Source organism: Miniopterus schreibersii (genome assembly GCF_964146895.1).
Source record: "Miniopterus schreibersii genome assembly, chromosome: X".
Lineage (NCBI taxonomy): Eukaryota > Metazoa > Chordata > Mammalia > Chiroptera > Miniopteridae > Miniopterus > Miniopterus schreibersii.
In genome coordinates, this window is record NC_138104.1 from 25,081,549 (window position 1) to 25,104,112 (window position 22,564).

The 22,564-nt window shown below is 43.7% G+C and overlaps 1 protein-coding gene across 1 annotated transcript in view; it reads right to left on the bottom strand.

Annotated features, from left to right (window-relative positions):
• Positions 1-428: 428 nt before the first annotated feature.
• FRMPD3 (FERM and PDZ domain containing 3) overlaps positions 429-22,564 on the bottom strand; it is a 130,672-nt gene continuing 108,536 nt past the window's right edge. Inside the window, exons 13-15 of the mRNA XM_081125918.1 lie at positions 18,863-19,001; positions 5,122-5,943; positions 429-3,566 (exon numbers count right to left, since the gene is read on the bottom strand). Of these exons, the coding sequence (XP_080982044.1) occupies positions 493-3,566; positions 5,122-5,943; positions 18,863-19,001 (4,035 nt within the window). The 3' untranslated portion in view covers positions 429-492. The remainder of the gene's footprint in view (positions 3,567-5,121; positions 5,944-18,862; positions 19,002-22,564) is intronic.

A 22,564-nucleotide genomic window follows, 5' to 3' on the forward strand; every position in this document is an offset into this window, starting at 1 on the left:
TGGCTTCTGCAAGTGAGTGTAAGCCCAGGGTGGGTGGGCATATCTGGACAGAGTACCCTTTCCCCTCCACTGGGCACTGTGGTCTGCTGCTACTGCCATTGCTCCCTGGAGGGGAGTAGATGCCAGAAGGAGCTCAAGGCCATCTGGCTTGCCTGCTTTAGGCCCTGGCTTCCCTGTGGCAAAAATGGAGGGGAAGTGAGCCTGATGTCACCTCTCAGCCCTAGTGAAGAGATAAAATACAGCTCTTCGGCGGGCGTAGTGACGAGGGGCCTTGGCCCTCACAGTGACGCCTAGAGGCTAGAGAAGGGGTGAGGATACCCAGGGCAGCAGCAGCTTGGAGACCTCAATGCAGGGATTTTTTGCTCCCTGGAGATTGAAGGCTCTTGGACCCCAACTGGTCCAGCAGACACATACGCTCACCACAGGATGCATGACCACAAAGCTCAAACTTGGGGCCGAGGTTAAGGAACAGGGGAGGCTTGGGCAGACGCCCTACTTAATAAGGGTTTTTAAGGAATGAGTGAATGTGCTCATAACAGTCGCCGAAGTTGGAGATCCTGGTGGGTGCCCTGGGGCCACCCTCATAGCTGCAGCTGCCTGCTGCTGCTGCTGCTGCTGCTGCTGCTGGTTGAGATTCCGGGCGGTGGATTCCTCAGCAGCGCGCAGCAGGAAGGTGTAGTTCCTCACCACCTCTTCTACCTTGGCCAGCAGCTCTTGGCGCTGTGCTTCGGAGCGCACGATGAACACCAGCCGCACAAAGGTCTCAATGAGACTGCTCAGCACCTGGAAGCTGCCCGTGATGGCTGCCAGCATGTGAGTCGGGCTCTTGTCCACATTGGCTACGCGGCGGCAGGAAGCCCGGAGCTCCTTGAACTTGACAGCCAGCTCGAGCTTGTACTCAGAGATCTGGGAAACATAGGGCTTGGGAGCGCGGGCCTCAGGGCTGGCCACACACTGCCGCAGGACTGTCAGTAGCTCATTGGTGTCCAGCCGCGCAGCCAGGAAGCCATCAGGTAGGCCATAGGCATGGGCCCGCAGGGCATTGATCTTGGCCAGGCTCCCCTCAAAGGTGGACACCCGCAGGTCAATCTCCTGGGTGCGGGAAGCCTCAGGGCTGCTGTTGCTGCAGGTGGCGGCATCCAGCACCTGCAGGGTCCTGCTTACTACGGGCACCACCTTCTCGTCCAGCTTCATGCCAGGCAGGATCTTCATGGGGATGGAGTAGGAGAGTTCATCCTTGCCATCACTGGCATCATCTGCCACGTCGCACTTGCGGTAGTAGAAGCAGTAGCGGATGGAGCAGCACTTGCTGCTTTCGCTGTCGTCATCCAACTCGGTGGGCTTCCGGTACACCTCTTCTGGCAGTGAGAACACAGCCATCTGTCTGGAGCCTTTGGTCTCAGGGGCAACTTGGACATATGATGGGTCTCCCAGAGTTGGTGACTCCAGAGACTTGCTTTTGGGACCCAGGCCTAGGGGGAGGCCTGCCTCTACCTCCTTGGCCTCCCTGGGCAGCATGCCCAGGGGTAGCTGTGGATAGACATCCGAGGTCAGTGAGGCCCTGTCATCCTGGTCCAGCTCACTGATACTATAGCGGCGCATAAGTTTCCTGTAGTTGGGAGCTCCCAGACACTCGCCCCCCGAGGCACACGTGCTCAGGCATGAAATACCACTCTCAGGGTCTGATCGGCACTCTCGGGATTCCAAGCTGGTGGAGCGGATGCGCTGGACATTGGTGGGACTGCTGAGGCTCAAATCTGGGCCAGCCTCTGGCTGCCTCTGGGTAGTCAGGACCTTGTCCTTCTCCTTTCCTCGGAGGCTGGGCACTGGTGTCTGGGGTGCCTGTGGCCGACCACCCCGGCAGATGCGCTTGCAATCACAGCTGCGTCTCTGCTCACGAGACATGCCAGGCCCCTGCTGCACAGGGCTGCTGCGTAGCTGGCAGCTGCAGCGGCCTGGTGCTGGAGGTTGGAGGTATTCAGTGCCCGGCAGCTCTCCCTGACTTGGTGGCTTTAGAAGTTCCTCAAGAAACTCTAGCTCATACTGCTTTACCTTCTGCAGCTGGGCCTGCCGCTCATCAGTCTCCTTCTTCTGGCGGGCTGGAAAGGTGGCAGAGAATAAATTGCGTAGCCTGAAAGGACCACGAGATGATTTGGGCTTTATGGGGCCTTCAGAGGTTGCTTGGGCTCCATCCAGGGTCGTTTCAAGCTTCCTAGAGGGCATGGTGCTCACCTGACGGCTGGCAGCCTGGGGCCTCAGTGGGCTCTGACCTCGAGGGTGGCAGCTGGGGCTCTGGCCTCGGGACTGGCTGATGGGACTGTGTCCCTGTGGCTGGAAGCTGGGGCTGTGGCCTCGTGGCTGGAAGCTGGGGCTGTGGCCTTGAGACTGGCAGCTGGGGCTCTGCAGAGCCATGGGGTAGCCAGCTCGGGAAAGCAGGCTGGTCTCCTCAAGCTTGCTGCTTTGGGGTGTGCTTTCCAGCTGCCCCCTCTCCCCTTGGCTGGAGACAGTGGCCTGCTTATGCAGGGAAGGTTTAACACCCTCTGGCCCACCCTTGCCTGCCATTGCCACTTCCCCTGTAGTTTGCTTGCCCACTGACTCTCGACTCGCTCTCAAATGATAGCTTTTGGGAGGGAAACTTTGAACAGGTAGCTTGTCCTTTTGTGGGGAGAGGTGCAGGCTGTCAGCCCGGCTGCCTGTGGGTGCTCTGGAGCTGGAAGAGACCTCTGGGCTCAGCTGCTGCTGGGAATTCCATGAGGTATCTGGAGCAGTGGGGCTCATTTTGAACTTAAGATTTTTATTGGCACTGCCACTCATCATGCTGACTTCTGGTCTTCCCATGCTGACCTCTGGCCTCCCTACGCCGGCCTCCAGCCTCCTTTCCCCACTGCTGGAAGGGTTCCCCAAGGCCCCGCCAGGGGCAGGTAGACTCTTAGTTTGAACCACCTGCTGTAGGGCAGCTGAGATGATAGCTGGGGTCACACTGCCCTTTGGGTCCAGGATAAGTTTGGGGCTCAACCTGACCTCCTTTGACAGGTTCTCCCTTAGCTCAGATACCTGTTCTTCACTGAGGGACGGTGTGGCCGCCCTCAGTGACATTTCTAGGCCAGCCTTACTATAGCCAGGCCCTTTGTCCTCAGGAACTGGGGACAGCAGGCTCAGATTCTTCTGCTCACTAAGCTGTGGGGACAGTGCTGGGTGCACTGCCAGGGCGTATGTTCGCTCTCTCTGTGACTGGGCCTCTGACTGGGGCAGCTTCCTCCGAGCGCCAGAGGGGCCAGTACTCTGGCCTGTGACAGCTGGCTGGAGGGATGTGTTGGGATCCGGGCGCCCAAGAGAGTAAGGGGCTGTGAGAACAGCCTGGGCTGCGCAGCTCTGGATCCGGAAAGGCAGGTCCTTGCGGGCCAGAAGACTGTCTTTGTTGAGGTGCTGCGCCAGGAAGTAGGTAGTGTTCTGGTGCTGCTTCATGGCAGACATCATCTCCGACATGTCTGTGAGCTCTGAAGAATTGGTTTCATGGCCTGAGTCCAGCGATGATTCAGGGGTGATTGTGGCCAGCACAATCAGACCTGGAAGAACAGGGACAGGGCTTGCTGCACTTAACTCAGATCAAGTCCTTTCTCAATCATTTGTAGAGGGTTTATGGGGGCCAAGGTTAGCCAGCAGTACTGGAAGTTGGGGAAAACCAGTCAGGCCTGGGGGGACTGCAAGGCTAAGGGTGGGAGGAGTGGAGTAGGGGGACAACAAGAGGCAAGCTGGGGAGGAGTTAGGAAGGACTAGAATCCAGAAGAGAACAAGAGGCACAGAGAAGATCTGGGTACTTTGATGGCAAATTAACATGCAAATCACATGCAAAGCAACATGCTAATCACTATTTTTTCCATAGCTAGGAAATTTTTGTTAATTGTCCTAAAGAGGGCTGGCAAAGAGAGGTCCCTCTCTATCTGACCCTTTTCATCTGTCCAGGCTTGCCTATAGTCCTTGAAGCTGAGGCCATTTAGCTGAGATTGTCCTCCCTCTGGCTACCACATGGGCCCACATCCTGGAAGCAGCTAATGCTTGGAGCTCCAGACCCTGAGCAAAGAGAAATGCCTGCTGTGGGGGCCAAACACATGGGAGCTGCCTGACACCAAAGACGCCCTCAAATACAGAAAAGGCAGGAAGTTGGTACTCTCTCTGGTCAGGCTCACTCTGACCCCAACTTCTTTACCTTCTCTGTCAAAACTTTCCCCCACCTCATGCGCTTTCTCATGTGCCTTACTCTTCCCTATTCCTTTCTGTTGCTGTATCACTGACCACTTCTTTTTAAGGTGTATATTTATGGAGGTATGTATGTGTGACTATGGGTGCACATCTGACACGTGTTGTCTACAAGATGGACATACATGTGTATAGAACAGAGAATAGCATGCATGTTGTATGGTTTTCCCACCAAATAATAATTAATAATAATAGTTACCACTTACTGAGTCCTTCCTATGTGCTAGGCAGTACTTAAGTGCTTTGCATGAATGGTCTCATTTAAACTGCACAACAACCCTATGTGATATGACTACTATTATCAAACCCATTTAAGATGACAAAAGCAAGTCTCAGAGAGGGTAAGTGCCTTTCCAAGGTCACACTGAAAATGAGTGAAGAAGCCAGGACTTGGGTGCATCTGATTGAGAGCCCATGATCTTAGGCAGAATAAAGACCTCTGCTTTGAGCAGTGAAGACTCCTGGCTCCCGTGATCCCAGGTTGCTAGGTGGTTACTGGGTTGTTTGGTTTTTCTTCCAGTCATGTGCATGCTGGAAGTTTTTTACCTGTCTTCTACATCTCTCATAATTTTGCTTTGATCCTCCATCCTAGTCTGCCTCTATAGCTGTCATGTCCCCAATCCCTGGGGTCCATCTGCAAGACATTTTCAAGGATAGAATGGAGAGAGCTGGAGCTCCAGCTGGAGATGAGCAGCAGACCCCTATCATAGCGTCATTGCTCCATGACACTATCTGAACTGTCTCTGGCCCATCCACTGCTCTGACACACCACAGTGACTTTGATCTCTGCTTGGGAAGAAGCAATGTCACCTACTGGCCCTGCCTGGAAGAGGTGGGCAAGAGTGAGGAGAAATAGGCTGTTACCTGCAGTCTGTGGGGGTGGGGGGTGTGGTCCATCCTCTGAGGCTGCCAGGGCTTCCAGAGCCTGCAGAGTGGACACCAGGGCATCATCTAGCTCCTGGGCATGATCTCGGACAGTCCGTGTCTGCATGCTGTCAATCAACGTCACCGGAATCTCATCATACAGTAGCCCACGCAGGTGGCGTCCTTGTTCCTGGCTCTGGACAGCCCGGCGCTTGGAGTCATCCTCATCAGAACTGTTGTCTCGGAAGCCAGGAGGTGGGGCAGCAATGGCAGGCAACAGCGAAGTGCTCTCATCTTCCTCCTCCTCCTCCTCCTCACTCCCGGGAGGTGGAAGGGACATTAAGTCTACTATATTGTCACGAGAGGAACCAGGCCTCCCGCCTTTGCGAGGACCCAGCTGCTCCTGGAATTTGGCTTTGCAAGAGTCACAGTAGAAATTCAGGGCTTCAGCCCCAAGGGAATTGTCCAAGGTGTAAGATCTGGCCCTGCTGGCACAAGGCTCGTGGTCTAGGCTGGCTGCATCAAAGTCATCGGGGACCAAATTGTAACCTTGGCCAGAGCTTTTGGACGTGGGGTCAGATTTGGTCCGGGGCCTGGTCTCCTCAAAGAAGATTAAATTCTCATTGACATCTGTCCGGCTTTCCTGCTCCTTCCTTTGTTCCCGCATGTGGAGGTAGCAAAAGCTGACAAGCTCAGAGTCGGCAGGCGGGGGCGTGCAGTGGCTCGACTTCCTGGGGCTGGTGCCCACGCTGCCCACATAACTACTCTCCTTTTTCCCCAGGTGGCCCCCAGTGACAGGGCGGTGGGAGCTGTGCATGTAATCTAAACCCAGAAAGAGAATCAACAGATGAGCCCTGGTAATGAGGACTGTGGCCAAGCTCTCATGGTGTCTCTGGCCTGGATTTCTAGTGCATAGTTGGGTGGTAAGTACAGAGAGAGAGCATTACCTGACTGCTAGGGATTAAGGGAAGGGGAGTGAATTGCCCATGTTGCTGCTGACCCTGAAAGTAGAGTGCATAGAATAAAATGGCTTGAGTTGCTAATAGCTCCATCATCTCTGAAATGGGAAAAGACATGGGCTGAGGTGGGTAGGGTTAAACCCTTGGTATCTGGGCACGGCTAGACTCTTACATGGATAGGTCTGATCTGAGAGTCACCTGTAAGCATACTTAAAGAAGTGATATTTGACCTAATGGATTTAATTGACATTTACAGAACATTTTACCCCAAAGCAGCAGAGTACACATTCTTCTCAAGTGCACATGGAACATTCTCAAAAACAGACCACATGTTAGGGCACAAGGCAATTCTCTACAAATATAAGAAGACTGAAATCATATCAAGCATCTTCTCGGATCACAATGCCATGAAACTAGAAATCAACCACTATAAAAAAACTCAAAAATATTCAAACATATGGAGGCTAAATAACATGTTATTAAACAATGAATGGGTTACCAATGAGATCAATGAAGAAATCAAACACTTCATGGAAAGTAACAAAAATGAACAGACAACAACCCAAAATCTATGGGACACGGCAAAAGCAGTCCTGAGAGGAAAATTCATAGCATTACAGGCCTATCTCAAGAAACAAGAAAAAGATCTAATGAACCATCTAACACAACAACTAAAAGAACTAGAATGAGAACAGCAAGAAAATCCCCAAGGAAGTAGAAGGAAGGAAATAATAAAAATCAAAGCAGAAATTAATGACATAGAGACTAAAAACCAATACAAAAAAATCAATGAAACCAAGAGCTGGTTCTTTGAAAAGATAAATAAAATTGATGCACTTTTAGCCAGACTCACTAAGAAACAAAGAGAGATGACCCAAATAAATAAAATCAGAAATGAAAGAGGTGATATAACAACTGACCCAACAGAAATACAAAGGATTGTAAGAAAATACTATGAGCAACTATATGCCAAAAAATTGGACAACATGGGGGAAATGGACAAATTCCTACAAGCATACAACCTTCCAAAGCTGAATCAAGAAGAGGCAAAAAACCTGAATAGGCCGATAACAACTAATGAAATTGAAGCAGTAATAAAAAAAAACTCCCAGCAAACAAAAGTCCTGGACCAGATGGATTTACAGGCGAGTTTTATCAAACGTTCAAAGAAGAATTAATACCTGTTCTCCTCAAACTATTTCAGAAAATTCAAGAGGAGGGGAAACTCCCAAACTCTATTTATGAGGCCAGCATCATCTAATCCCAAAACCAGATAAAGACACTACGAAGAAAGAAAATTACAACCCAATATCTCTGATGAACATAGATGCTAAAATCCTCACTAAAATACTAGCAAACTGGATCCAGCAATACATTAAAAAGATCATACATCATGACCAAGGGGGATTTATTCTGGGGATGCAAGGCTGGTACAACATCCGCAAATCAATAAATGTGATACATCACATAAACAAAACGAAGGACAAAAATCATAAGATCATATCAATAGACGCAGAAAAAGCATTTGACAAAATCCAGCACCCATTTCTGATAAAAACTCTCAGCAAAGTGGGAATAGAGGGATCATACCTCAACATAATAAAGGCCATATATGACAGAACTACAGCCAACATCATACTCCACGGGCAAAAACTAAAACCATTTCCATTAAAAATAGGAACAAGACAGGGATGTCCACTTTCACCACTCTTATTCAACATAGTACTGGAAGTCCTAGCCACAGCCATCAGACAGGAAGAAAATATAAAATTTATCCAAATTGGAAAGGAGGAAGTAAAACTGTCATTATTTGCAGATGATATGATATTGTACATAGAAAACCCTAAAGACTCCATCAAAGTACTACTAGATTTGATAAACGAATTTGGCAAGGTAGCTGGATACAAAATCAACATCCGGAAATCAATGGCATTCTTATATACCAACAATGAACTTTCAGAGAGAGAAACTAAAAAAAACAATACCATTTACCATTGCAACTAAAAAAATAAGATACCTAGGAATAAACTTAACCAAGGATGTAAAAGATCTGTATTCAGAAAACTATATGACACTGAAAAAAGAAATAGAGGAAGATTTAAACAAGTGGAAGAACTAATATTATTAAAATGTCCATACTACCCAAAGCAATTCATAAATTCAATTTGGGTCCATACTACCCAAATGCAATTCCTATTAAAATACCAACAGCATATTTCACAGACCTAGAACAAACATTTCAAAAATTTATATGGAACCAAAAAAGACCCCAAATAGCTGCAGCCATCTTGAGAAAAAATAACAGAGTGGGAGGGATCACATTACCAGATTTCAAACTGTATTACAAAGCCATTGTAATCAAAACGGCCTGGTATTGGTACAACAACAGGCATATAGATAAATGGAACAGAACAGAAACTCCAGAAATAGACCCACACCATTATGGTCAATATTTAATTTAATAGTTAATATTTGACAAAGGAGGCAAGAGCATCCAATGGAGTAAAGACAGTCTCTTCAATAAGTGGTGCTAGGAAAATTGGACAGATACATGCAAAAAAATGAAACTAGACCACCAATTTTCACCATACACAAAAATAAACTCAAAATGGATAAAAGACTTAAATGTAAGTCACGAAACCATAAAAATCCTGGAAGAAAACATAGGCAGTAAAGTCACAGACATCCCACGTAGTAAAATTTTCACTGATACATTTCCTAGGGCAAGAGAAACAAAAGAAAAAACAAATATATGGGACTACATCAAACTAAAAAGCTTCTGCACAGCCAAAGAAAACAACCTCAAAATATAAAGGAACCCCACAGTCTGGGAAAACATATTTGCCAAAGATGTATTTGATAAGGGGCTAATTTCCAAAGTGTACAAAGAACTCATAGTACTCAGCAAGAGGAAGACAAACAACCCAATTAAGAAATGGGCAAAGGACCTGAATAGACACTTCTCCAAAGACATACAGATATCCAAGAGACACATGAGAAAATGCTCAATGTAGCTAATCATCAGAGAGATGCAAATTAAAACCACAATGAGGTGTCACTTCACACCTGTAAGAATGGCTACCATCAACAAATCAACAAACGACTCTTGAAGGTGAGGATGTGGAGAAAGGGGAACCCTAGTACACTGCTGGTGGGAATGCAGACTGGTGCAGCCACTATGGAAAACAGTATGGAGGTTCCTCAAAAAATTAAAAATGGAGCTGCTTTTTGACCCAGTGATTCCACTCCTAGGAATGTATCCTAATAATCCTGAAACTCTATTCAGAAAGAATATATGTACCTCTATGTTCATAGCAGCACAGCTTACAATAACTAAGATCTGGAAACAGCCCAAGTACCCATCAGTAGATAAGTGGGTAAAAAAAGCTGTGGGACATTTACACCATGGAATACTATGCAGCTGTAAAGAAGAAGAATCTTGTACCCTTTGGGACAGTATGGATAGACCTGGAGAAAATTATGTTAAGTGAAATAATCCAGGCAGAGAAAGGAAAAACATCACATGATCTCACTTATATGCGGAATCTAATGAACTTAATAAACAGATGAACAGAATAGATTCAATGCCTTGGAAGCACAGATCAGACTGACGAATGTCAGAGGGATGGAGGAGGGCAGGTGGGTGGAGGGGGAGAGAGTAACCAAAGAATTTATATGCATATATGCACAACCCAAGGACACGGACAACCTTTGGGAGAGGGACTGGGGAGGGGGAAGAGAGGGGGAGGGGATGGGGTGGAACAGGTCATTGGGGAGAAAAATGGACATTTGTACTATTTTAAACAAAAATAAAATGGGGAAAAAAAAGAGAAAAAAAGAAGTGATATTCGTTTTATGTCGTTCTTGGAACTGCCCCTGCCCCCGCTTTTTTCAGAGCCTTTACAACCCCCAGTGCTCTGTCACTCTTGTGTTAAGTTGGAAGGCTTCTAGCAGAAGGAAATAAATCTGACAAGTTACTACTGCTTTAGTGGGAAAGTGTAAAACAAGCTATGTACAATGCCTGAGAGTTTGCCCTTCAAAGAGGACTGTCAGTGGAAGGATGTAAAAGAATAGATCTCTACTACAGTACTGGAATTCTGGGCATCTGAATGTGTAAAGTGTATAAGAGATATGCTGGGATGTGCATATATTGGGGGAGAGGATGGGAGGAACATTATTACAATTCCTCAAATCTCATTATTGCTCTGTATTCATGTAGGGCCAGCCTATCTGCTACATATATAAGTGGTAAAATGTTCTGGTCAACAGTTTTTATTATTTTATTTTATTATTTTATTTTATTTATTTTATTATTTTATTTTATTTTATTATTTTATTTTTGTTAACCCTCACTGGAGGATATTTTTTCCATTGACTTTTTTGGAGAGAGTGAAAGGAAGGGAGGGAGGGAGAGGTAGAGGGACAGAGAAACATCAATTGGTTTCCTCCCACATATGCCCCAACCAGGACCGGGGATCGAACCTTCAATCCAGGTACCTGCCCTTGACCAAGAATCAAACCTGCGACCCTTTGGTGCACAGGCTAACGCTGTAACCATTGAACCACACCGGCCAGGGCAACAGCTTTTAATAATGGTAGGTCTGTGTCTTTGAGGATTATCTATATCAAATGCATCATCTGTGAATGGTGTCTCTCTCTTACTCTGTTTTGAGGGCCCCACCCCATGATACCTGTAAGAATATATTCTCACAATGCCAAATTATTTTGCTATCAGATTAGTAGCAAGCAAGCACTAATTTAGGCTAAGGTCATCACGTATAATCCCATTTAATCTCACAACAACCCAATGAGGTAGGTGTTATCATTATCTCCATTTTACCAAGGAAACTGATCCAGTTGGTTATGTGATTTACTCAAGGTCGCATGAGTCATAAATGGCAGTCTGGATTTGAGCCCAGGTTGGAGGGGCCACAAAGCCCTTGTTTTTGACTACTACCCTATAGTTCATCATGGTGGTCAAGGTGTTGGAAAACAAAACTTCAAAATGCCTTTAAAATTCTAGTTTTACAGGGTCAAGGTGTCCATGTTGCTTTTCACTACAGCTTACTGCTACCACAAAAGCACAGTACTGGCACTTAACAGTACAACCCCAAAATACATGAAACAAAAGCTGACTGAATTGAAAGGAGAAATACACAATCCAACACCAATAGTTGAAGACTTCAATACCCCACTTTCAATAATGGATAGAATAACTAGGCAGATCAAAAAGGAAAGAGAGCACCTGAACAACACTATAAATCAATAGAACATGCCACCTAATAGCAGCAGAATATACATTCTTCTCAAGTGCACCTAGAATCTTCACCAGGATAGACCACATTTTAGGTCATAAAATAAGCCTCTGTAAATTTTAAAAAATGAAATCATACCAAGTATGTTTTTTTAACACAAGAGAATTAAATTAGAAATCAATAACAAGGAAATTTGGGACATTCACATTCATGTGGAAATTAAACATTGCTAAATAACCAATGGCTCAAGGAAGAGATCACAAGGGAAGTTAGAAAATATTTTGAGATGAAGGAAAATGAAGATACAACATACCAAAACTTATGAGATCTTGCTAAATTAATGTTTAGGGACAAATTTATAGCTGTAAGTGCCTACATAAAAAAATAAGAAAGATTTCATATCAATAACCCAACCTTCCACCTTAAGAGACTTGAACAAGGAGAGCAAACTAAACACAAAGCAAGCAGAAGGAAAGAAATAGTAATGTATAGAGTAGAGAAAAATAAGAGAAAATCAATTAAACTAAAAGTTGATTCACTGAAAAGATCAATGAAATTGTCTTTTCTCAGTTTCTGTTGACTGTCATACACTATACTCTGATTTAGGGGGTTTAGGGGAAGGAGATTAGAGATATCTTTATACTTTGGTAGATGATAAAGGAGAAATAGAAGGAAGAGACAATGTGGAAAAGTGGCCTGCTGAATTAATAGCCTGCCTGTAAAAGTTGTGAGCATAAGGTATGATTCAGTTTGGGCCCAGAGGAAATAAAAGATGTTGTTTTCATATGCCTCTCATGTCATACCTCTGTAGAGTTTGTTTCTTTGGAGAATGTGAGCTGTTAACTAAGGCTATTGAAATCTAGCCCCCAAATAAACATTGCTTTTGAGTGGGAGGTGAAGAAGCTGGAAGGAAGTATGAGGTATATTATGAATATTTTTTTAAGCTATACATTTAGCTGTACAGACCAAGCAAAAAAAAAAGAGAGAGAGAGGGAGAGAAAATTTTCAAATTAGTAAAATCAAGAATGAAAAAAGGGCCATTGCTACTGACTCTACAGATACAGAATTGCTTATAAGGAAAAATCATGAATAAGTTTATTTCACAAAATTAAATAACCTAGATGAAATGAACAAATTCCTAGACATACACAAACTATCAAAACTGATTCAAAAGTATAGAAAGGGTGAATAGGCCAATAACAGGAAAATAAATTTAATTAGTAATTAAAAATTCCTTCTCTCCCCCAACTAAAAAATAAAGGTCAGGCCCAGATGGCTTTACTGGTGAATTTTTCCAAATGCTCAAAGAAGCATTTATACTAAACTCTTCCAAAAAATAGAGGAGGAGGGAACACTTCTCTCAACTCATTCTATGAGGCCAGTATTACCCAGATACCAAAACCAGACAAAGACATCAAAAGAAAACTATAGAGCAATATTTATTATGAATATAGATGCTCCTTAACAAAATAGTAGACATCTGAATCCAAAAACATATAAAAAGAATTATACACCATAACCAAATGGCATTTATTGCAAGAATGCAAAGTTGGTTTAACATCCAAAAATCAATTAATGTAATACATTGTGTTAATAAGCTAGAGGACAAAACCATATGATCATCTCAATGGACACAGAAAAATCATTTCACAAAATTTATCACCCTCTCATGATAAAACTCAATGAGCTAGAAATGAAGGGGAACTTCCTTAACATGATAAAGGTTATCTATGAAAAACTGATAGCTAATATCATACTTGATGGTGAAAGACTGAAGGCTTTCCCCCCAAGATTAGGAAAAAGTCCAGAAGTTCTGTTTTTACCACTTCTATTCAACACTGTACAGAAAGGTCTAGCCAGGACTATTAGACAGTAAAATGAAATATAAAACATCCAGATTATAAAGGAAGAAGGAATAGTATCTCTGTTTCTAGATGGCATGATCTTGTGTATAAAAAAATCTTAAGCAATTCACTAATAATAAACTATTAGAAATAAACAAGCTCAGCAGGGTTGCAGGATAAAAGCTTAACATATAAAAATCAATTGTATTTTTATACACTAGCAATGAACAAGCTGATAATAAAATTAGGAAACAATTCTATTTATAATAGCACCAAAAAGAATAAAACACTTAGGCATACATTTAACAAAAGTAGCACAAGACTTATACACTGGAAACTAAAAAAAATTGTGAAAGAAATTAAATAAGATTTAAATAAATGGAAAGACATCTTATGTTCATGGTTGGAAAACTTAATAATGTTAAAATGGCAATACTTCCCAAATTGATTCAACACAGTCCCTATGAAAATCCCAGCTGACTTTGTAGAAATTGACAAGCTAATTCAAAAATTCATATGGAAGCACAAGGGACCCAGAATAATCAAAAGAAACTTAAAAAAGTACAAAGTAGGAGGATTCACTATTCCCTGTTTCAAAGCTTACTACAAAGCAACAGTAATCAAAACAGTGTGGTACTGGCATAAGGATAGACATATGAATTAGTGGAATAGAATTGAAAGTCCAGAAAGAAACCTTTATGTTATGTTTAAGTAGCCCAATTTAAAAATTGGCAAAGGATTAGAATAGATATTTCTTTAGAGAAGATATACAAATGACCAATAAGCACATGCAAAGATGCTCAATATCATCAGCCATGATGCAAATCAAAACCACGAGACACACACTTCACACCCATTACAATGGATGTAATAAAAAAGATAATAACAAGGGTTGTTGAGGATTTGGTGAAATTATACCCTCTAACATTGCTGATGGGAATGTAAACTGGTGCAGTCATTTTGGAAAGCAGTTTGGCAGTTTCTGATCAGCAATAGTAATACACTCTTAGGTATATACCAAAGAGCAATGAAAACATATGTTACCACATATATGAATGCTTATTACATTATTATTCAGAATAGCCCAAAGGTAGAAACAACCCAATGTCCATCAACTGAGGAATGAGTAAACAAAGTGGTCTATCCATACAATGGAATATTATTTGGCCATAAAAAGAAATGAAGGGCTCATACAATATGGATGACTCTTGAAAACATTATGCTTAAGTGAAAAAAAGCAAGCCACAAAAATACCATATATTGTATGATTCCATTTATGTGACATGTCCAGAAAAGGCAAAGCTATAGAGACAGAAAGTTGATTAGTGGTTGCTTAAGGCTGAGATGTAATTAGGAGTGGAATAGGGAATGAGTATTAATGGGTACAGAGTTTGTTTTATAGGAGGGGCAAGAATATCCTAAAATTAAATTGTGGCAATGATTGTACAACCCTTTGAATATATTAAATATACTTAAAAACACTGAGTTGTGAACTTTAAATGGGTGGAAATTATATCTAAATAAAGCTGTTACAAAGAAGCACAGCACTGGACAAATGAACTGTCAATCATTACAAAAAGAGCAAAAATGTGTTCTGCATTTGAAAAGACTATCCCACCTGATCTTGTCAATCCCTCATAAGGTAGGTTCTATTATTATCCTTAGTGTACGGATGAGGAAACTGAGACTCAGTTTATGTACCTTGCTCATGATTACACAGCTAAGATACAGCAGAGCAGGGACTGGAACCTACGTCTCTCTGACTTTGGATCCCAAACCCTTGCTGTTATCAATAGACCATGTTGCCCCTCTAAGTATAGTCAATGTACCTACATTGAGTGGCTTTAATTTAGGCCTTAATGGTTGTATCTAGGGGTCTCTGGATCAGCTGGGGGATTGCTTCTTCACCTTTTGGCTAAGATAAAGTGTGGATGAGCTGGAGGAATAATATGTAATGATCCTTGGAGACTTAGAGAAGTGCTCTATAGGAGCACTGAGCCAGGAGCTCGAACTGTCAGTTTGGGAGGTCTCTACCCTCAGGCATTGCTCACAAGTCCTGGCAATGCATTAGGTGCTAATTACCTATGAGACAGCTGAACAATCTTAATCTGCTACTATCAGAGGTGGCCCCCAAGGGCATGTCCAATAAGGAGGTGGTGAATCCACTCAGACAAGGGCTAGAGGTCTAAGAGTGGCTTCCCTCCCTGCAAATGGAAACATCTCTCAACACCAGGCTCTCAAGGCCAGGTGATGCACAGCCTACCACTTGGTACTGTGATTTCCAGATCTGAGCAGCAGCACGGGGCTTTGCAGAGGAGAAAATGTCCCTGGAGAAGTCTAAATCTCCTCCAGATAGAAGGTTAAAATGCCAGTAAAGCCAGGTGCGGTTGGCTGATGTCTCAGACAGCATGCCTCCCAGATTGCAAATCTGATGTAAATTGCTCATCAGTTTTCCCCACAGGGATGCCCTAGTCTAGCTCTCTGTACTCACCCACTCAGAAGACTGACTTTAAAAAATACTTGCAAAGAACAGGATGGTGATTCAACTGGAGCTATATTAAAAAACTATTATTATATATATACACACACACATATAGACACACAGTTAACACAACACTGATAAAACTGACTTTCTATTACTTGGTCTTGCTGTATTCTACAGTCTGATAATCATTGTTCACAAGGACAAATGACCAAAAGGCCTTGAAAGAAACTCATGTCCTTTCTGAATCATCAAAAAAAGAGTCTGCTATGTTTACCCTAGCTTTAGTATTCTGTGTATGTTGCTGAGTTTTAACTATATGAAAATAGGTAAGCTGTGCATGGTATATATAGTAGCCATTAACCAAAATATTTGATTACCAGATCAAACTGTTTTCTAAACATGGGAGAAAATTTAGAGTGGAATCTGCCTCCAACTGTGACCCCAATGCCTTGTTTTCTTGGATTTCCCCAGGATACAGGGAGCTCAAGGTAGGATACAGGGAGCTCAAGGCAGCTGCCTCTGGATTTTCAACCATTCCATTATAGGTGGAGAGATAACATTTGTCTGAGACTTTCACTAAGTTGTGTCCTCAAGATCAGGTTGGATTTATTCTATATAAATGCAAAGGCACTTAATGTATTGGCAATATTCCTTTAATTGTCTGCCTGTATTCTCCCACTAGATTGTAAGCTCCCTGAGGGCAAGGACCGTGTCTGTTATTTATAGCTCTATCTGCAGTGCCTGGCACATAATGAGTACTTGAGAAGCAGTTGAGTGAATAAGTGAAATACCTAGTTCAGGAAAACTACTGATAAAGCCCAACAAGTTATCTCTTCCCTTCCACGTCCCCATTTTCCTTTTTTTCTGTGTCTCAGAGGAGAGGTGATGCTTTGTCTTTTACATTTGGTGGTTTACCAGCATCCTTTAAGTCCAGTCAGCTAAGCATTGAATTGGGTTAGCTGGCAGCCAGTAGCTACTATGGTACAAGAATATAGACCCGGCTAGAGAGACCAGGCTCTGAGTGGGCTGGAGCTCTATTCTCTGAAGGGAAAGACCAGATGAGGTTGGCAGGAAGACTGTTCCCTATAGGCCTTTGCTAAACCACAGTCAACACTGGGGCTTTTGTTCTGGGATGAAAATGGGGGCTGATGGAGGAAGCCAATCTCAACTTTATATCAGGAACTGATGGCCTCTCACTGTAACCTGCGTGGAGGTTACAGTGAGGCCATGGGATAAGCTGTGCACCCCAGCCCCTAACAGGCAGACCCATGAGACTCACCCTGCCCCACTTGTCTAGAACCCTGGGTGTTTGCTGTCAACCCAGTAACCAACAGTCCAAAAGGCCAAGTACTGGGCCCAGACATTGGCCCAAGCCCCTGGGGAAGTCAAGCGCTACAAACTGGGGATACCACAGTGATCCTGCATGGACAAAGACCTTGTGTCAGAGGCAGCCTAAGCCCCCACCACTCTGTAGGCCCAAGGAGGGAGTGTCTCAGGAATCAGGGAGGGGCTCTAAAGCTATGCCTAGCACTTATAGAAGCTGCAAGAGAATCCAACAAAATTGATTTGTCTTTGGGAAAGCAACATGATGCAATATGGAATGTATTCAGTGAAACTGAAGGGACAGAGGAAACCAGTGTCCCTCACATGGTGCCACTATTCCCACAGCAAGGGGAATACTTAATGAAAGCATTTGGCTAGGGTGCTAATGGGATGACTAAAACCCTTTGGAAGGCAGGGTGGTACTATAGAATCACCCAAGGGCCTTCTTAAAATGGACCCCCAAACAATCCTCACTTCCACATCTGGTCCTCAGATGAGCTCCAGGTTCTTTCTTCTGCCTTACCTTTTCTCTTTCTCCCTCTCTATTCTGCTCAGTAAGAAGTATAATTTACTTAGGTGTGATGACAGAGAGTAAGACCACAGGTGACATTAACAATGTTAACACTGGCTTTTCCATCACTTGGCCATCATAAGTTTGGTAGTTCATATGGCCACCCATTTCAAAGCAACTTGCCTGGAGACATGGGGCAACTTGGACCCCTGAGTTCTTTATATTCCAAGTTAGTTCTTTTGCTTCTCTATGTGGCCCCCTTCATATGCCTTGGGGCCGGCCCTCTATCTTTCCCCAAATCTGTGTTTGGTGGATTGCCTTCTAATTCCTGTGGACAATATTATGAGATGTAAACATGTGTCTGTTGTGATGTTCATGATGAAGAAAATGAGGTGAGAGGGTGTATGTGGATACACAGCCCACTGGGTGTTGGGTCATCCATCAGGTGTGTGCTTCTATTCTAAACTCCTCAACCTAGATCAGATGTGACCATGCTGCAAGGCAAAACAGCCTTGAAGAGAAAAAAAAATAGTTAAGCAGCAAGAGAAGTGGATGAAGAGTCTTCAGCATGTAAGGAGGACAACTACTGGGTGAGAAGTCTCAGCTTCCACTTGTGATGTTTGGGTGCTGGGATGGGGAGAGCACTCATTGCATGTATGTGAGCCTTAAGTCTAATATGTAGAGTACCTGCTCTTTGAGTCCCCTCCTTCTCCTCCCATTTTGGTTTGGGGCGGCATTATCTGGATTGGGTTGATTTTTCCCAAGGCCCCTGATTGTGCCATCATCAAGACAGCTCTGAGAAAGTGGGTTCACTTAGCTGTTTGAGAGCTGCACTTGACTGTTTTAAGTGGTCATGCCCTCCTATCTCTAAGACTCCTACTAGTCTATACTCTGGGCTTACACAGTCTTTCCTACCCAAGTCTTCTGTGGCCTCTTATTTCAGGCAGCTGTCAACCCTCCTATGAACAAAAGAAAGTTTTATCTTCATTTTCAGCTTCCACTTCAAAAAAGTTAGAACACCCATGCATCTCTCCTAGATCAATGTACCTCTAAAACTTTGCCTTAAATTCAATGAGATTCCTTAATTGGTTCTATTTATTGCTTGTTTGCTATTTTTATCTTACAATTGTTCACTGACTCAATCAGTGTGTTGTCACAGGCATCCTTTGCTGGACAAGCCCATCTGAAGGCCAGCTGTCTTTCCCACTGGCTTGTGCCAAATGGGACGCAGTGGTACAGCATTAGCTCCTGGTAAATCAGGCACTGGCAGAATGGGGTGAGCACTAAGGCAGAGGAGCTCCTCCCTCCATGTCTCCAGGGTCCAAAGGGCCTTTGCCACACTGAAAACTGAGGCTGAGCCCTACCTGCCTTGATCATTGGAAGAGGCTGGTTGGTGGGTCTGGAGAAAACCATCTTCCTGGAATCCATCAGGAGGCGGCAGTATCCCGAAATCAGGCAAGCAAAGTTGGTGGCTTCGGGCCACTCCATCAACAGCACCAGAGGCTGGGGGAGAGACGGGGAGAAACATGAGGACACATGGGAAAGAGGAAGGCAGGTTCAATTCCTGGAGAATGATGGTAAAGAAAAGATAATTTGCATGGTTATGGGAACCACAGCTTCTGAACCCAAAATTGAGGCACATGTCCTGACAAATGATTTCTTCTGATTTGAGAATTAATTTGTAGTAAACTCTTACCCAAGTACCAAAGCTAATCAACCTTAATTACACATTTAATGAACCTTCTTTACTGAAAAAAAACTAAAATTATTAAAGATCATGTGACTGCCATGTGGCTTTTATTAGGGTTGTCAGGGCTCAGTAGATATTCAGCCAGCTGGGAAAGCTGGGGTGAACCAAGCTGGGGTGAATCAAGGCTAGACTGGGGAACACCTTTTTTAAAATTTATCTTTATTGTTGAAAGTGTTGCAGATATCCCCCTATTTCCCCCATTGATCCCCTTCACTTTGCACCCCCCCCAGGACTTTACCACACTATTGTCTGTGTCCATAGGTTATGCATATATGCATATAAGTTCTTAGGTTAATCTCTCCCCACCCATTCACCCACCCACTCCCACCTTCCCTCTCAGATTTGGCAGTCTGTGGGGAACATCTTTGATGGGAAGTTCCCTGAGTGCAGGAGCTATCTCTTGCTTATCTCTATAACCACCCAGAACAGCTCCTGGGCATGGACATTCCATGCAATCAAGTCCTCACTGTGCCTTCCAGGCCAAAGTCTTTCTGGTCTGTAGTTCCTGCTCAGATTGTCATGTACTCCCCTTTTCCCTCTGTTTCCCAAAGTGTTCTCAAGATATTAATTGGTGCTCCTTAAAAGAGTTCCTTGGTCAAATACATGAGTGAAACCCTGGGTTAAACAAAGCTAAATAGATAATTGTAGGAATTCTCAGATCCTTTAATATATTAGTGTGCACTACCAAACTTCAAGAGAAGGGCTTCAGTATTCCAACTTTTCTAAATTATTTGACCAAAAAAATCTATTTTCATAAAACATCTTAAGGTGTTCTCAGAGCTGCTGTTGCTTTTTAACCCACTTTGGGAAATACTAGCATACTCTGTTGCCTTCTGTTCCTGACCTTAAATCAGTCAAATTAATCCTGGGATTAGCTGGTTGACTACTTAAGAGACCTGGCAAAGACAATAACAACAACAACAATAATAATAATAAAATGAAAAAAATCACCATCTTTTCAATAAACCTTCCCAATATCTGTATTGTAATTTAAAAAGTGTGGCTTGAAAATAAATTTGAGTCAGATGGATACCAGCCATGAGAGTTTTCTACCTGGGATAGGGCAGTGGCCTCTGGATTAAGACTACTGAAAACTGTACTGGCTGAAGAGAGACCATTGAGCTGTGTGTTGCCTTGACTTTTGAGCATTCCCACACTAGGCATTAAGAGATAAGAGAATTAAGAGAGGGGAATAAGTCCCTTCTATGACCAGTGAGAAGGCTACTGCACCAGTCCAGGTAAGAGGTGATTAGTGCCTCCACTAGGAAAATGGCAGTAAGAAGGGACATCATGAAGACCTGATGAAAGTTGGTTATCAACTAGACTAGCCTTCTTTGGCTGGATCATCACCTTGGGAACCATTCTGAATCCATACCAGCTCAGCTTTTAGTTAAAGTTGCACCAGTATCCTTTGCTATCTCCCAGAATTCCGACATATAGCTGAGTTGAATATTTTGTAGTTCATACAGACCAAGGGTTGGCAACCTTTTCCTATAAAGGGCTAGATAGTAAATATGTTAGGCCTTGTGAGTCATACAGGCTCTGTTGCAACAACTCTGCCATTGTGGTGTGAGAACCATCATAGATAATAAGTTAAACAAATGGATATGATGGTCTTCAAAGAAAACTTTATTTACAGATAGAGGTGGTAGGTCAGGTTTGGTTCATGGGCTGTAGTTTGCTACCTGATCTATGAGTGAAGCTTCTTTCCAGCTAAATACAATAGTTTGTATTCATTTTCATACCTCTCTGCTTGTTTCATTTGCCAAGAGTAATCGCCTTCTCCTTTGGAAATTCTCTTCCTGGCTTCTGTTTCCATGAGGTGATATTGTGTTCTGGTTCTGTAATTTCTGACCATTTCCATTTCCCTCTTTGGCCAGCTCTTCTTGCACAACCTCCCCACTCAATCCATGCCCCAGGCTCAGTCCTCAACCCTTAGTTCATCTTTAGGGCATCAAATTTCATCTCCAGTCTTTTCCCTTTTTTTTTTTTTAACCCTCACCCGAGGATATTTTTTCCATTGCTTTTCAGAGAGAGTGGAAGGCAGGGAGGGAAGGAGAGGGAGAGAGAGAGAGAAACATCGATGTAAGACAGACACATTGATTGGTTGCTCCTGCATGTGCCTCAACTGGGGCCAGGGATTGAGCCTGCACGTATGTGCCCTTGACTGGAATTGAACCTGAGATCCTTCAGTCTGCGGGCTGACGCTCTAACCACTGAGCAAAACCGACTAGGGCTCTTTTTCTCTCTTGAGCTCTTTTCCTACCTCAGAACTCATACACTGCTACGTCTATATCACATAATCTCATGCTAGATTGAATCCTATCTTGAATTGTTTAATAGTTATAGTACATCCAATTATACTGCAAACCACAGCAAGGCATTTGGATTCTGTCCCTTAGACAATGAGTTAGTGATGCTCCTATGGAGCTTACAGAATACCATCAGCAAGAGAAGGAATGGTCTGTACCCAAGGGACCAGGATGAGATGTTACCTTTGGGTCATTATTAGGAAGGAGCAGAGGGGATATTTGTACCTCCAGCAAATGGATGTTTCTCAGTAACAACAGAATGGTGAACTTTGTGTACAACAAAATAGAGACAGAAGGGGAATAGAGTGGGAAGGGGATTGAGATACCCTTTTCTGTCTCACTCTGTCACCAATGGCAGAAGGACACACAGAGGTTTGGGTGTGAATAGCTGCTACCACCATTACTATGAGCGGCCAGGATTCACTAGGCTTGCCTCAGAAGGTATCATAGGCATCATGACCATCCCTTCTGCCACTGATTTATTTCAGGCCTTCATCATCTTCCTACAAGACCAAAACTTCTCTAGGTATGTGTGAATGGGTGAGAAGTGTACTGAAATTCTGAGCCCTCAGCCTCCAGGTCTTGTTGCCTCTGGCCACAAGCTGCCTTATCTGTTTATTCCAGTATGCTGTACAAATCATGACTTTTTTTGTGATACAGAAAAGGTAGGGACACACCCCAGGATCTCCAATAGCCTTCTGATTGATCTCCCTGCTTCCAATCTCTACCCACTTCACTCCATTTCACCTCCATATTGCTGCCTAAGTCATGTTCTAAAATATGACTCTCTGTCACTTAAAATCTTTTTTTTTAATTATGCATTTTATTTTACATCAAATGTTCAGATTCTTTTTAAAATATATCTTTATTGATTTCAGAAAGAGGAAGGGAGAGGGAGAGAGATAGAAACATCAGTGATGAGAGAGTCATTGATCGGCTGCCTCCTGCACGCCCCCGACTGGGGATCGAGCCCGCAACCCGGGCATGTGCCCTGACCGGGAATC